At 37.6% G+C, this 15,728-nt stretch overlaps 1 protein-coding gene across 1 annotated transcript in view; it reads left to right on the top strand.

Annotated features, from left to right (window-relative positions):
- Nucleotides 1-15,728, top strand: part of Arp8 (Actin-related protein 8) — a 104,998-nt gene that overhangs the window by 77,386 nt on the left and 11,884 nt on the right. Inside the window, exons 8-11 of the mRNA XM_083139051.1 lie at nt 1,367-1,441; nt 4,275-4,421; nt 12,062-12,287; nt 13,648-13,776. Of these exons, the coding sequence (XP_082995177.1) occupies nt 1,367-1,441; nt 4,275-4,421; nt 12,062-12,287; nt 13,648-13,776 (577 nt within the window). The remainder of the gene's footprint in view (nt 1-1,366; nt 1,442-4,274; nt 4,422-12,061; nt 12,288-13,647; nt 13,777-15,728) is intronic.

The raw sequence follows: 15,728 nt of genomic DNA, 5'->3' as shown, positions 1-15,728 counted from the left end.
GGTGACCATCTTATAATATTAACTAATAACCAGTGGCTCGACAGCCCATGAAGGGCCTTGGCCTATCTCCGGACTGCCAGTCTCCCTCCCACAATCCTACCTAGAGATGTAGAGAACTTCAACCGGTAATGGGGTGATGTGGGGTCAGCACGTCGAACCCTCAGCCGTTATAGGAGATTTACCAGAGCGAGTTACGCTACTCACTCATAGCTCCCCAAATTCATCACGATGGTAGGTTGTCACACAGGCCGAAAACACAAGAGACTGAACCCAGGCAGACTCGAACCCATTCCATTCCGCTGTCAAGAGTCCATCGAGAAGGACAGTGACTATATTTAAATACAATAATTGTTCTAATGACTTGGTCTGGAAATCCTGAAAAAGTCAAGGAATTTTGTTTTTATAAAATAGTAGACACCCTGAAAAAGAAAAACATGGTAACTCTGATTGAAATTTTAAAGAGCAAAAGTTTTTGTAATTGTGAGATATATATATATATATATATATATATATATATCTTGTGACCTGTTTATTTAGATTATTGTATTATATGAACAGAGAATCAGCATATATAATTTGTTTGTGTGTGTGTGTGTGCATATATGTATAATCAAGGTTGGATATAAAGTGTTGTCGTTCTCTATTTTCTGTGAATGTTGAACATGATTTAATTTGTTGTTGATATAAGTCTGTACCAATGTCGGATCCAGAAGTTACAATTGGGAGGGTGAATATCGGTTGGGTACCTCACCTCGCCGAGAATCAATTCTAGCTTACATTTGCACTTTTTGTGTAAATAATATGTTGTACTATAAACAGGAACCAAGTTTCCTTCTACATTCTAGACTATATTTTTTGCAAAAATAGAGGTCATTATCATAATTTCTCCCATTGTCACAGTAAACTGGATGTTCAGATATGAGAAGTAAAGTGAACAAAAAGACAAAAATGTATTCTCTCATGTGGTCTCGGATTTGATCCCCTTTTCAGGTATATTGCACAGTAGCGAATCCAAATTTAAACTGTAGGTCCAGTTTTGATTACTCTGTCATAAGCATAAACCTTTTTTTTTAATCCAGCCTATGGTGAATAGCCTATACTTGGTAATAAAAGACAGAACTTTTGAGTCTTCAAAAATATTAGACATAATATATCCAAAACGCTTACAATTTTGAGGGGCGATTGCCCTCCCGTGGATCTGCACCCAAATTTGTGTGCCCCTAGGCCTGGGCCTAAGCCTGAATCTGGCCCTGTGCATAAGCATGTATGTATTAATGTTTAGCCAAAACTTACAGAAAAGTGAAGTGAAATGAACCAACCAATCAATCAGTCTAATGTAGAATTTTGTATTTTTTCTGATACTTAGGACATATGCGGCCCTCAGGAGAAGAACTTCATAGTAAGGCAACCAAAACTGCCAACGCAAAAATTTACTCTTCAGGTAAGTGCCAATGCATGGTAAATGCAAGTAATAATTAAGTTCCAACTTTCTATGTACATAATGTTTTAATTGCTTTTTCATTATACATTCAATATGGTCTGTATTGCCATTTTTAATGTACAGAAATGTCAGTGAATCTATCATGAGTGTTTCTTCAATTTCATTGATTCTTATGTTTAATGTATCCTCCTGCAATTATAATAAATAATAGACACTGGAGGAAAAGAGATATGAGAACTATTCAGGAATCAACTCCTAATTGGCTGAGAAAAAGTGAAGAGAAAATATTTATTATGTACAAAAGTCTCCTACGTACTGACATTATTTACAAACATAGTTACCAAGGGCGTATCCAGCGGGTCCTGCCCCCCCCCCCCCATTCCTTTATTTTTTTATGGGTTCTGAAAATAACATCCACTAAAGGTTTTTTTTTTTTTAGTGAGAAACTGTTTTGGTACAGCAAGTGAAGTTGATGTGTGTTTTTTTTAAAAATGATGTATGCAGAGGTGAAATACTAAAAACAAATATATTGCATTATGTACCAGACATTAAAGAAAAACTATTGTCAATGTGTGAAACTCAATTTCTAGAGAAACACGATTTACTTCATGTTTTTGTTAAATTCCTTAAACCTTGTCAGTTAAGTGCAGCTGCCCGAGTGAACCATCACTGATCTTCTAGCCGAAGTTGATAAAATGGGGGGGTTTCTTAATTGTACCCTTTATCTGAGAAAGGTTTTTAAGTTTTACTAAACAGTTGTCAAAGTATTTAGAGACCTCATTAAAATTTAGCCTCTGCTCTTTCTTAGCCAAGATACATCACAGAACTACTTCTGAGACTTCGTGAAATTTCAAATGAAGAGTTCAATGAAATATTTCATACCTCTTGTGAAAAGTGTCAACAGACATTCAATTCTGAAATTATGATTCGAAGAAAATCAAAACACAATAATAACAATAAACTAGATAACTATCATCGTATTATTATAGATTGGCAAACGCCATTGACCTTGGAGGAGAGGCACACCTGGCTGGATCCCCCCTCCAAAAAAATCTTTCTGGATACACCCCTGATAGTCACCACCCAAAATTGAGGCACTTTTCATACCCTGGCACAAGCTTCTGCAGTTCTTCATCAAAGAACAGTATCGTCAGCGTGTCCAGCCAGTTGTTGACTCCACTCATGAGGTCCACACATTGTAGCCAACCAGCACTTCAGCTTGGTCCTAAGAGATGATAATCGCTCATGAAACATGACCACACTTTGGTCAACCTTTTGAATGAGTTCATCTGTCACAATTGAATGTCATTCTTGACCCCCTCATCATGTGTATGTGTACAGACCCATTGATCACCATCACTCACTACACTTTCCTCATACATTCTACACAATTGGTGATGAGTCTCGGTGGCATTTACTACTTCTGCTTGCCAGAGATAAATCACAGCTGGTGGTAGCATTGATGCTGCTCGTACAATACTGAAGAATATAAACAGTCATTGGTGTGTGTTGGCGATTACTGATTACTTGTGGCTACTGTACATGCACCATGTTTCTGCATCAAGTTTTTAATATTTTGTCTGCCAAACAGAAGTTGAGTTCTGGATAGCCCTCTTGTACATAAATTTGACCAAAATGTCATGAATGGTTCATTCGCCTCCTTAATTAATGTATGTAAGCAGCTGACTTTGATTAGCTTTATGTAGAGGCACATATTTTTTGTAAGTAAAAAAGCAAACTTTCGGTACAAAAACAGAGTCAATTTCAGGTTCAAAAGTGGTAAATAAATTAAAATTTTGCTGTTGTAGCAGTGAAAAAGTGGTATATAAAATTACATTTTGGTAACTCTGATAAGCCTATCTCCGCGTAACTGCCAAACGGATATCTTTAGATATAATGTGACATTTTGGTTTTCAAATTGTGAATATATTCCTAAATTTGATTTAAAAACTCCACTTACTACACAAAATAAACATATCCATTCTAATAACACATTTATGTCGTTGCTATAATATGAAGTTTATTCCTGTATAAAGGGGTCCATTTTTGCTTCTCAAATATTTACAGCATGAATTGCATAACTCGCAGGATAATTCTGACTTCAGAAAGTGTCACATCGGTAAATCAACTCAAAATTTCGGGTTTAAGTCTTATTTTGCATTTTGCAGTTCATTTCGCATTTTTTCATGACAAAACAGGCCTAAGAAATTGCACCTCACACCTTTCAGAAACATGGAAAATTTGTATTACAAATGTGTTATTTCACATTTCGTATTTTCATCAAAAACTAAATATGCATGTCTCTAGATTTATGTATAGAATTAACAGAAATGTACTTTAGAGAAAACATTCCAAGAAACATTTGTGGCTGAAACTTATATATAACCCTTCTGGAGCATAGGATACTCTGTCATTATTTTATTAAATGTAGTTCACATGAGGCATACAGGCCTCCCTGATGGCGCAGTGGTAGCGTCGTCGCCTTGTAACCAAGGGGTCCCGGGTTCGATTCCCGGTGGAGGCACATAGTGGTTCGGATCCCACTTTAAACTGTGGGTCCAGTCCCTATTAGCCTTACTGTGCATAAATTGGACTTAAAACAGCAAATCAATCCAATACATGAGGCATACAGAAACGAATAGGTAGTACATTTTGTCCTAGTATGAATACAGTGAGGAGTTGTTGTTCAATTTTCTGGTTATCAACACATCTGAATTGTAACAATTCTACTGGCTTTCAATTGGGTCATCACAGAAGTCTGTGACAACACAAGAAATTAATGTAGCAGAAAATGATGCCCATTACTGATTATTTTAATTAAATATCTTTGTAGGTTGGTGATGAGTGCATTATAGCTCCTTTAAGCCTCTTTCAACCAGAGCTGTTTGGAGTCACAGGGGCAAAAACTGTTCATGTTCAGAAGAGATATGCTGGAGACCCAGAGGATCCACATGATGATAACTATCTTCGGGAGACTAGTGTAAGTAGATGGAACAAGGAAAAAATTAAAACAGAACTTTAAAAAAGAAAAAAATGTTTTTGCTATAGAGACCGGATTTTAAAGGGAAAAATTTTACTCTATAAAGGACAAATAAAGGGAAAATTATTGCCAAAAATAGGAAATGAAAAAGGACTATAATTTATGTTTGCACTCAGCTAAAAATATTATTTTAAATGATAGTACCATATATCCAATTCACATATAGAAAAGGACACATTACATTTCATATGCAACGTGCTCCCAATACTCATGGAGGGAAGGTAAGGTAGAAGGTGCTTTCTTTCCTCTAAGCTGCACCAAATATACAATTGTTGAATGTTTTGTTTAGGAAAAATATAGTTGTACAAAATATTTGATTTCTTATCAATAAAGGGTACAAGGAAGATGTTTTTTAAAAAGGGAAAAGAGGGAATGTAGCTGAAAAACTAGTCAATAAAGGGACCAGAAAAAAGGTAAAGGTAAAGTACTCACCTGTGCTTAGCACTACGCCATGAAGGCGTATAGAGGGTGTGGGGGTAATGCCCCAGACCAGAAAGGAAAATGTATTTAAAAATTGGGTAAAAAGGGAATGTGGGCTGAAAAAGGGAAAAAGAGGGAAATCAAAACCATGAAATCTTGTTAGTGGAAGATAATTATCAACACTGTTGTTATTTATTCCATGATATGTGTTGATGGGTACCTCTCTACAAGCGCCACTTTCCTGTCATCTGTGAGTTAGGAGACTCTATACGATTGCCACTTTCTCAAATGACTTTCTGGAAAATACTGGAAGAGCGAATATTAAAATTAACGCTGCAGAAATTAAGAAAGATTATAATCTCAGAAGATTTAAAAATTGAAAGATAATTTTGGAGTATTACTTGTAAATTATGGAAAGCCAGAAGAACTAGTATCTAAATTATCACCTTAGCAATGCTCAGACAGTTGAATACTGCATAGCAATGCAATCAACAAACTCCGGCTATAAAAGCAGCGAAATTTCACAGAAACAACGAGACATACTGGGTATTTACTCGTGTGCTCTCCACCCCAACTGTCCCACCAACTGGGTATTTACTTGTTGGTTGAAGACATCGCTGTCTGAGGATTCTTACAGAAACTTGGAAGGGGGAGAGGTATTTGCTTAAACCTAACCAGGACCTTTCGTTGGTCATCACCAGCATCGTCAGCAGTTAAGACAACCCAGGGTATTCACTCAGGTACCTAATTCATACTAACGAGACATTTGATTTACTCACAGGAATCAGCAGCATTGATAAGTTAATCAAGCTGTAAGTGTGTTCCTGGAATAGCAGTAGAACGTGAGCTGGTGACATCAAGAGACCAAATAAATTCCAAAGGCACTGACTCAACACAAATTTTTGTGGTTAATAGTCTGACAATTGAATTAAATATAAATCTGTTCGAGAAGAGAACAGATAGATTCCTACCTATAACTTCTGGCAACAGACAAGGTGTTATCTTCAGCCTTAGAAATTTAATCCGATCAAGAACAACGAGTATGTGACAGTGTTGAAAAATAAGAAAAGGAATTTCCTTTAAAATCGGGTCTCTAGTTATTACTGATGATATACTAAGGTCCCCACATATAAAGAAGCAGCAGCATAGGAGGTAATCTATTCCTTTCTCAGGAGGAGGTGTGGAATAGTCTGCTGCTATGGAGAAAGGTGTCATGTGATATTGTTGTTGCCAGATGTTGGAGGGGAGGTGTCATTTGTGCCAGAACTTGTGCTTGTTGCCGACTGTAAAATTGCAAGAAAAGAACAGAGAGTATGGCTTCAGTCCCATAGAGCTCTTCCATCTGCAGTAGGCTATAATCCAGCCCCCATGTTTCAGTTCACAAAAATATTCATACATATCTCGCTCCCATATATGTAGTATATCTCCAACAAACACATTGGCTCCAGAAGTTGAGAAACAAGTGGACACAGCAAATTGAGCTACTGATGGTCACGGGACACAGGAAAAGTACTTGAGAATACAGAATATAATGCACAACCTTGGAAGCTGGTCTTATCTCACAATTGCTAGCTGCAGAAATGGGACTATTATTTTGGGATAGAGAGTATAATACTAATTACAATTCTATGGAAACATGGAAAAAGTACAAATGGAGACATAAAACTAAAGAAAAAATTACAATTCTGTGGAAACATGGCAAAAATACAAATAAAGAAATAAAACAAAAGAAAAAATAAGTATTCAAATTAACATTAGCCTATTTCTAAGTATAAATAATGTGCAAATAGTAATAAAATAATAATGGTTACAGTCATAACAATGTAAGTGACAATTGTTTGCTGAGATATCGTTTACTTCTAATATATGCCACTGTTTGCTGTTCCTGCAGAAGCATACTTTTTCAAACAAAATTACACAGGTTTACATTCAGCATCAAGTACATGGATAAATATACATATAAATAAGTAAAGAGGTTGCACAGCTGCCTCCTGTTGACCATAGTTAATATATTGTATCTAAGATTTTGTATGTGAAATAGTTTAGGCCAGTGGCGCAGGAATGGGGGGGGGTACAGGGGTACATTGTACCCCCCTAAATTTTTGAAGGGGGTACTGTACTCCCTAAATCCGTAAATCGAGTTGTACCCCCTGTACCCTCCTTGCTAATTTGACAGCAGACGCAAGGTGCTACTGTTAAAAGAACCTATTTTAAGTTCGCCCAATAAAAAAAAGTGTATATTGTTTATAACTTACAGGCCTAAACATAATCTTCCTTACCACAGAAATTCAAACCATTGTAAACTTATTCTACTACATTGTGGTTGCTACTAGTTAGTTCATTGACCTATTCTTGGAAACCTCTTAAAGGAGATGAAAATTGTTTAAAATGTACGTGGAATAATGGAATCAGATTTGCTCTCAGACAATCAAGCTGCAGACGAATGCTCCTTTGCGTAAAGGGGGGGGGGGGGGGGGTACACTTTTCTAAAGAAGTGGTCACATCGATTCGAAGATAAGATACAACTCTTCATCAGAAGAGTATATGACTGATCCCATTTTCTTTTGAATATTTAAAATGGAATTTTCCAAAACGAAATACTTACACGAACGAGACGAGACACTACAGACCAACTTGGGGGTACAATGTACTGCTGTACCTCACCCATATTTTTCATAACTTTGCAAGGGGGTGTTCGGAAAACTATACTTAAACCTATATATTGAGAGATTTTGAAAATAGAGTCCCGATTAGCCTATCAGCATGAAGTGAATCTAGAGTGGAAACCGAAACAAAAATAAACACAAACATGAACGAGAAGGACCTCGCCACACAGGAGACGAGATGAGGCTGTGACAATTCTCGACTCATTGCATCGCAATATCATTCGTAGGTGAAATGAATTTTTTTTTTTTGACATTTCAACAGGGTTCAATTTGCGATATTATCAGAGGAGCGGGGAGGGAATTATTATTACCTATGTATTAGGTATACTTATAATTGGACATTAATTACTTAAAATCAAATTTTGATATCGAATGCAACACAAACACAATGCCATTTTAAGTTATACCCTAAAGTTAAACTGTAAGAAAATTACATTAGTCATATGAATGCACGAGATAAATGAAACTCACTGCAGGTTCTATTGGTAGATTTTGGATTGGATTCGCAAAGTCCTTGAGTGAGATGAAAATGTTTGATTGATTTATTTGGTTTATTTTACTTCTCATTTCTGCCACTTTTGGCTAATCGCGAAGTTGAGGATGAGTGATGATATAATGAAATTGATGAATACTCACAAATAACACCCATGCCCAGGCCGGGATTCGAACCTGGGATCTCTGGCGTCTTGGCACGCTAAGCTAACCCCTCCGCCACGGAGGCCGGCGAGGTGGGAATGTTTTTTGGATTTTCTTTGTAGATGCAAATATCTTTAACTGTGACGCGCACATGCTTTTGCTTATATTGAAGTTTAGCTTTTCACATAAACGAGAAATTGACATGTCACTCTAAAATACACGCATGTATTTGCATTTAATACCACTACATACAAAAAGAAACCTTGGCCAGTTTTTCATATTGTCCACCAAAGATTGAAAAGAAAACAACACCTTTGACCGTATGGCTTTCCTTGCTTCCTCCGAGATCTGAAGAATTTCGATTTTAGTATATGTAATTCAAGTACTTTCAGTGCTTTAAGAGTGTCATTAGGTACAGCTAATTATATAACAAATAAATGCTTTGTCAAATGTTTCACAAATATTTCAAAGTTAGACTTCTTACGAGTTGATCAGGAACCATCTCAAGTCAGTCTTTTTCTTTTTTTAATACAACGCCCTACAGATGTCTGAGTAAATACCAAATACATGGCTTCTAAAAGACATTGGATGTGGTACACATCTGCCATAAATTGTTTAAAGATATTTTTGTGCGTAGCTATGGGAATTTAAAATTAGAATGAACTGAAGTGGAACTCTATAAGTATGATATATTCATAATGTGGTTTCTACGTATATCCAGATGATTATTCCTATTTGGGGTGGCTGAAGATCCTCCTCACCCCCTTTAATCTCAACCTGCATTAAAATGAATGGATGTATCTTTGTTCGCAATTTTCACAAAATTCAAATAAGCCCAGAACGAAGTCCAGAGCTATATATGTTTCAGAATTGTTATCTGGTTTTAAAATCTGTTTAAAGAAACATAAATTCTAAGAAAAATAAAGAAAAAAAATAGTTATGCAAATTTTGCATTATATAACAGGACATTCGTGTGTGCTGTTCTAAAATAGAATATTTCCCATGCCTTCACATTATACCTAAGTATCAAGGATGCATTTAGGAGGGTGTCCGGACACTCCCCCGAAAGACTTACCAAGAAGTAAAAGTAAATAATCAAAATATAATTGTTTAGCATTTGTTATATAATCGATGGTTATTTCCGCTGAACGTATTGGAAGGCAAGGAATTTGGCTCATACGGCTTTGAAAGGTTCCAAAGATTTATGCACACAACTAATGATAATATCCATAAGATATTAATCAGAAACTTTACTTTTCGTTAATTGGATCTAACTTTTGTTTATTATTCAATAAATATTCAAATATTTTTCTATTTGACATTAAGTTCCTTGCCAGGGCAGTTGTTTTTATGCAAATCTTGGCGATCTTAACTACATGCAAGCTAGATGCTGTTATATCTCTATTATTTTACTATATTTTACCTATTCACGTAATAACAACAATACAGTATTAATTAACTTACATATTTAATTAATATTTTAATTTAATTAAATATAATAATTATTATTATTTATTATTATTATTGCAACACTTGGTTGGACCCCCCGAAATATATTTCTAAGCTAAGCGTCAGGTCAACCTTGCAGCAGGTTTTAGCATATGTAGATCCAAACGTGCGCGCAAGAATATAGTTCCACTGAGACGGGTTCTATTCCGACACAACTGCATACTTGCAAGAAAACAGTTATTTAATTTGTAATATACAGACAAAATAATACATTGATTAGCAGGTATGGACTTAATTGGTTGCAATCACTGTGCAGACGAACTTAGAACCGCAGATTCGCCAACTCGAATCTGTATTGCGTTGAAGAGACATTGAAACTTAGAGCGAGTCGAGCGAGACTGAATGCGTTGCAGAGCGCGTGAAATCGCTGATACCAGTGTTGCACATCCCACTATTTTAACCCTATGTTTATTGTAGAGCGGCGAGAATGGCTGAATCTCCTGTTCATCGCGCGGTTTTACCCGAATGTTATTTTGGGCTTCATCCGAAAGGAAATGTTCTTCAAAGTCAAGCAAGTTGTTTTAAATGCATAATCCTCCTTGCATCAACAAGATCAAAGTAAAACAGGGCGTGAGGTGATTTGCCGTCAATGTGCACACGAATTGTATCACGGGTGTTGAATGATTTGCGGTTTGAGTTTAGCAAGAGGAAACGATTGTTTGTTGTTTGACGACAAAAGAATCTCCACGGTATTAAAATATATCGCAGTGAGAAGAAACATGTTTATTATTTGGACGAGACGTCCTTCAACTCGATGAGTGGGGGAAGGGGGAATAAACCATGGAAGGATACCACCATGCAAAACCATCGCCAGGGCTGAAGAAACCGACGATGAGGGGAAGGGGGAGGCTTATTGTTTCACCCACTGGCGGCAATGAAAGCTTTGTTGAAGGCGCATATTTACTTTTCAGCGCAAAGAAAGGGAAGGGTGATTATCAGCAACAAATAGACAGACCAAGATTTGAATCCTGGTTTAGTGAAGTGATTCATAAATTGAAACCAGAGTAATAGCGACAGACAATGCACCTGATTGTATATATCACCAATAACAAATCATGCTTTTTTGGTGGTACAACTTGAAGTGCGTGTGTCTTACAGTAACGGATGTATTGCGAACGAAGCAACCAAGTTTTTCATAAATCTATTTCTTTCTAAACCAAAAACAATAATTTGTCATTAAATTCAAGAGGGGCCTATCGTTGTTTACTTTTATCTTTGTTTATTTTTATTTTTGCGTGCTCGAAATATACACACATGCTCTCATGTTTAGAAGTTGTTTCGCTCTTATATTAATGACACATTTATTAAATAATATATGCGCAGAAAGTACTTTTAAAATGTTATGTTTCAGGAGACAAAGAGAAGCAAAAATACAATCCACTTGACATGCATGCGGGTTTTGATGTGTTGTGCGGTTGGCAATACTGTAGATTTTCTCAGTGTCTCCGATGTAAGCAGCTCGGCGGTTGAGGAAAGACTGGCACGGAAGATTCTGAGCTCAGTTCTCGCGCGGATTGATACATAAAACCTGCTGCAAGGTTAACCTGACGCTTGGCTTAGGTGCAGTAGTATGTGTGTTTATAGTATATATGGGAGGCTGAATTTTGTACCCCCCCCCCCCCCCCCCCGCAAATGAAAAACGTTCCTGCGCCACTGGTTTAGGCAGTCAGAAAGCTTATCTGTTGTCATATAAAATGATGTAATTAGCGACCACCCCATGTTCTTTTCTAAATGATCTGTTCGAAGAGTGTTCTTGAGTGACGGAGCTAGACTCTGTCCTACAGAGCCACTTCATACACATATATTTAACCGTATATTTGGTCTCCAATTAACTTTCCCTGATAACATGAGAGCAATGTATGCACTCAAAAGTTGGATGCTAATGCCAAATTAACCTGGTTGGTAACCCGAGAACACTTGTTTGAATCACATCACCAGGAAAGCTACAATTCCTACTAAATCATTTGTGTTCGGTTGGCTATGAGTATCAGTAAACTTAATGTTGAAAATTTGTCACTTTTGGTAAAACAAGTTTCGTTGATCTTGAAGTTCATGAAAATTGCATAGCAAACAGTTAAGAGGCTCAACAAGACTTGAAGCTGGGTCTCCAGCCTATGGTGACATTTTTCTATCAACGGAGCTACCAATCCAGTTTTTACTTCACCTGATTTTTCACTTCCACTATTTTACCTAAGCAGCTCAGTTGGCAGAGCCATCATACAGTATGAAAATGATCCCAGCACTTGAATCCTGGTTCAGCCTGCATTTTTCACTAAGTTTCTACATTAGCACATCTTTTGTGTGTGCTAGAAATACATGCAAATGTAAGTGAATGCTTCTTATTGACAGCGGAGAGGAGCAAAGGAAGCATTGGAGGCGAGCAATGCCCAAGGGAGTGACTTAGGAGCAAATGTGGATTCTGTACAAGCCTTGGAATCAGGTCAGCTGGAGGAAGACATTGTTGTAGATGATCCTGTGGCAACAAGTTCAGGGAGAGAGACAGAAGGCCGGGAGCTGATTCCGGATCAACTTCTCAGTCTGGATCAGGCTGTGCTGCAAAGCATTGAAAGATGTCGTAAGTGTTTTCCTGTTCTTACTTGTTTTCATTGCTTGCACTACCTGTTCTTAGAGAAATTCCAGGACCCAAATGGTTCTGTTTCGTTTTATTTGAGCATGGCACATGATGTCTACATCTACATACTCCTGAATGGTTGCTCAATGGTATTCTGCCAGGTGGCAGGGAGTCCTTTACAAACATGCTGTGTGTCAGAATCACAGACTAGTTTTTGTTAATAATGAATGTAAAAGAGGAACAGAGTGGATGCTAAGTCTCGTGTTACCCTTGGAAAGATATTTGAAACCTTGAAGCTCTGACAACAAGCTTGTGGAAACCAGATTTTTATCATGAACCGTTGTATTTGAACAGCACTCAAAACAGAGTACCAGTGTCTGATTATCCATGATCTAGGCCATCTTTATCCACGACTACTTTCAACATGGCTCCCAGGTTGTTCATTGCCACATTTGTGCATCAAATTTTATGGGAAAATTCGGGTTAAAGGAGACTGTTGAATATCATATATTTGGTTCCTGTAGTATGAAAATGCCAGGACATACTTGTGGTGTGAGAAGATTTCCGAATAAAAGCAGGTTTTTTTTTGTTTCTCCAATTAAAAAATGTGCTGAAAGGAAAGTGGCATGTTGACTCAATTCAAACAGCAGCAACAAATAATCTGATAGACATAATGAATGAAGCTTTCTCAAGTTTCTTCCAAATACTCTAAGTCTAGAATATTGATGGTGGAGGTAACTACTGTCAAAGGGAGTTGTTTACTGACAATCCCAGAATTTTTCTCACAAATAATATATGTTCTCATGTAAAAAGGAATTAGTCACAAACAAACAGCTTATTGCTTTTAAAGCAGACATAATTTCACATGCAATCATCCTTTCTTGAGGAAGAATATTGAAACCGTGTGTTTGAGTAAGGCATGACATCTTTGTGTACTCCATCGTTTATTTCATCAGTACATCATCCATCTTCATAATTTCAATTAACTAGAGGGGTAAGAGAGAAAACTAAAATAATCACAATACAGCACATTTGAAATTGTCATGAAATTTGTAAGAGGAATGTATAAAGCTTAATGTTTGACCTGAAGCGGCATTATGTATTTAAATTTCTGAAGAAAAAAACTTTCTTTAATGCAAGGTAGGCAATAATGCCACATGGAATTGTTTGCAAGAGCATGTGAACATCCATGTTTGTATTAAATACAGAGACCATTTATTCGATATTTTGTTTGGTGCTCAAATATGTGTACAAAATTTTGACATTATCACTATAATTTTTGATAACTTTTCTACACAGTTCGTTACACTGACTCCAAGCAGTGTTAAACATTTTTTAGTCATGCATTGAAATATAATTTCAGCCAATGAGGATTTGAAGAGGAAGATGTACGGCTGCATCCTTGTTGTGGGAGGTGGAATGAAGTTCAATGGAATTGGCACCTGGTTGCAGAATAGGATCTCTTTGCAAATTCCGTATATGTATAGAGCAGGTATGGAATTATATCCTGTTATAATGCAGATTGTTAACTATGGTTAATTGAATGTAAGGCAGGGCCAACATGAAATTTTAGCTGACACTCTTGAAATACCAATAAGTATTATATGAAGACATACCCCTGGGTTTGTGTGTCACGGAGAGTAATGTCGGTGTAATTTTGGTTGTGGTATTGGTAACACTGCTTTCATGGTCACAGACAGCACTGTCTGGTATCCCTGCATTCAAGGTCGTGTGGAGCATTTCAGTTGTGAAGCCATGGCTGATGTGAGTGGTTGCGGTTACACAGTTGAGGTCTTGCTATTAACTGTGAAGGCGGTGTGTGGACTTTCGTGTTAAATAAATTGCTTGTCACTGCCTACGAGCATGCATGACCCAACAAATTATAACTTTTAACTTGTGCGAATCAGTATGTACGCGCACGATTCGTGATTAAAGATTTTGGACATTTTAATTATAAAGTATTTGAAATTTTATTTACTGTCACGTGTCGCAATTCGGTGGTTACCTTCCTGGAGGAAGGGCAGATCGTCTTAATCCCGATCCCTGGGTGAGAACTGGTGCTCCCAACTAGGCCGCGGTGGCTCAGTCGGTAACGCGTCTGACTACCATGCTCAAGGTCCCGGGTTCGATCCCCGGCCGGTTCAAATCCGGGAACTTTTCTAACGATGGAAGCAGCCCCGGTGCCCACCCAGTGTCGAATAACATGGGTACCTGGGGGAGACCCTGGGGGGGTAAAGGCAGTCAGGGGCGTGATGCTGATCACATCACCCCACTCACGACCGGATCAAGAAAGTGTGGGGCGTTACCCCCACACCCCCTATACGCCTTCATGGCGTGGTGCTATGCACAGGGGAACATTTTTTATGAAGACAATCAACAGTTAATTCACCTCTTTTTTAAAATTTTAGCCATGTGGCTGTCAAGAGTTTATTTCAGAAGAAAATGTGTATTCAGAAATTTACTTCACAAAACCAGGTTGCATATTCATGAGAAACAATAGTGAAATTGAAAAATTTGATGCGGTTGTAGACTATTGATAGAAATATTGAATTTGTAATATTGTTAGCAATTTTACGGATGACCAACACTTCGATATGCCATTTATATATCGGCCAATACCAATAAAATACTGATTAAACTTTCTCATCCCTATCTTAATACTACGTGAAACCAATGTTAGTGCCAAATCCAACCAAACTCAAAACAAATATGTGAATATTAAAGTTTTGTAGTAATAGAAATTATTCATGTTCAGAGAATAAAATATGTTCTTGATAGTAATGAGACATAAGCAAGTTACTAATATTTATCTGCAAAAACTTACTTGTAAAAAAAACTAAAGTGCTCCCCTGTGCTTAGCACCATGTCATGAAGGCATATAGGGGGTGTGGGGAGTAATGCCCCACACTTTCTTGATCCGGTGGTGAGTGGGAGTGATGTGATAAGCATCACACCCCTGACCGCCTTTACCCCCCAGGGTTTCCCCCAGGTACCCATGTTATCCGATGCTGGGTGGGTGCCGGGGCCACTTCCAACGTTAGAAAAGTTTCCGGATTTGAACTGGCCGGGATCAAACCCGGGATCTTTAGCATGGTAGTCAGACGTGTAACCGACTGAGCCACTGTGGCCATCAAAACTTACTTGTAGAGTTTCTATTAATTTTGGTGGCCTCTGCAACCATCCCCTGAGGAACTTGTTGCTTCACTGCTGTGTTCGCTTCCAGTTCCTGTTGTTTCGCCTTAGACAGTTCGTCTGCTGGATGTGCTGGGTTTAAGTTGTAGACGAACTGGCTACACTAGTGCTCCTAGCTGCACATGGTGAAACAACAGGAACTGGAAGCCAACCCAGCAGTAAAGCAACATGTTCCTCAGCAGATGGTTTGAGGCCACTGAAATTAATAGAGCCTCTACAAGTTAGTTTTCGTGGATAATATTAGTAACTTGC

The sequence above is a fragment of the Lepisma saccharinum genome, chromosome 1 (assembly GCF_977018435.1).
Source record: "Lepisma saccharinum chromosome 1, izLepSacc3.1, whole genome shotgun sequence".
Classification (NCBI taxonomy): domain Eukaryota; kingdom Metazoa; phylum Arthropoda; class Insecta; order Zygentoma; family Lepismatidae; genus Lepisma; species Lepisma saccharinum.
The sequence above is the reverse complement of the archived record's forward strand: the minus strand, read 5'-3'. Positions and strand labels throughout refer to the sequence as shown.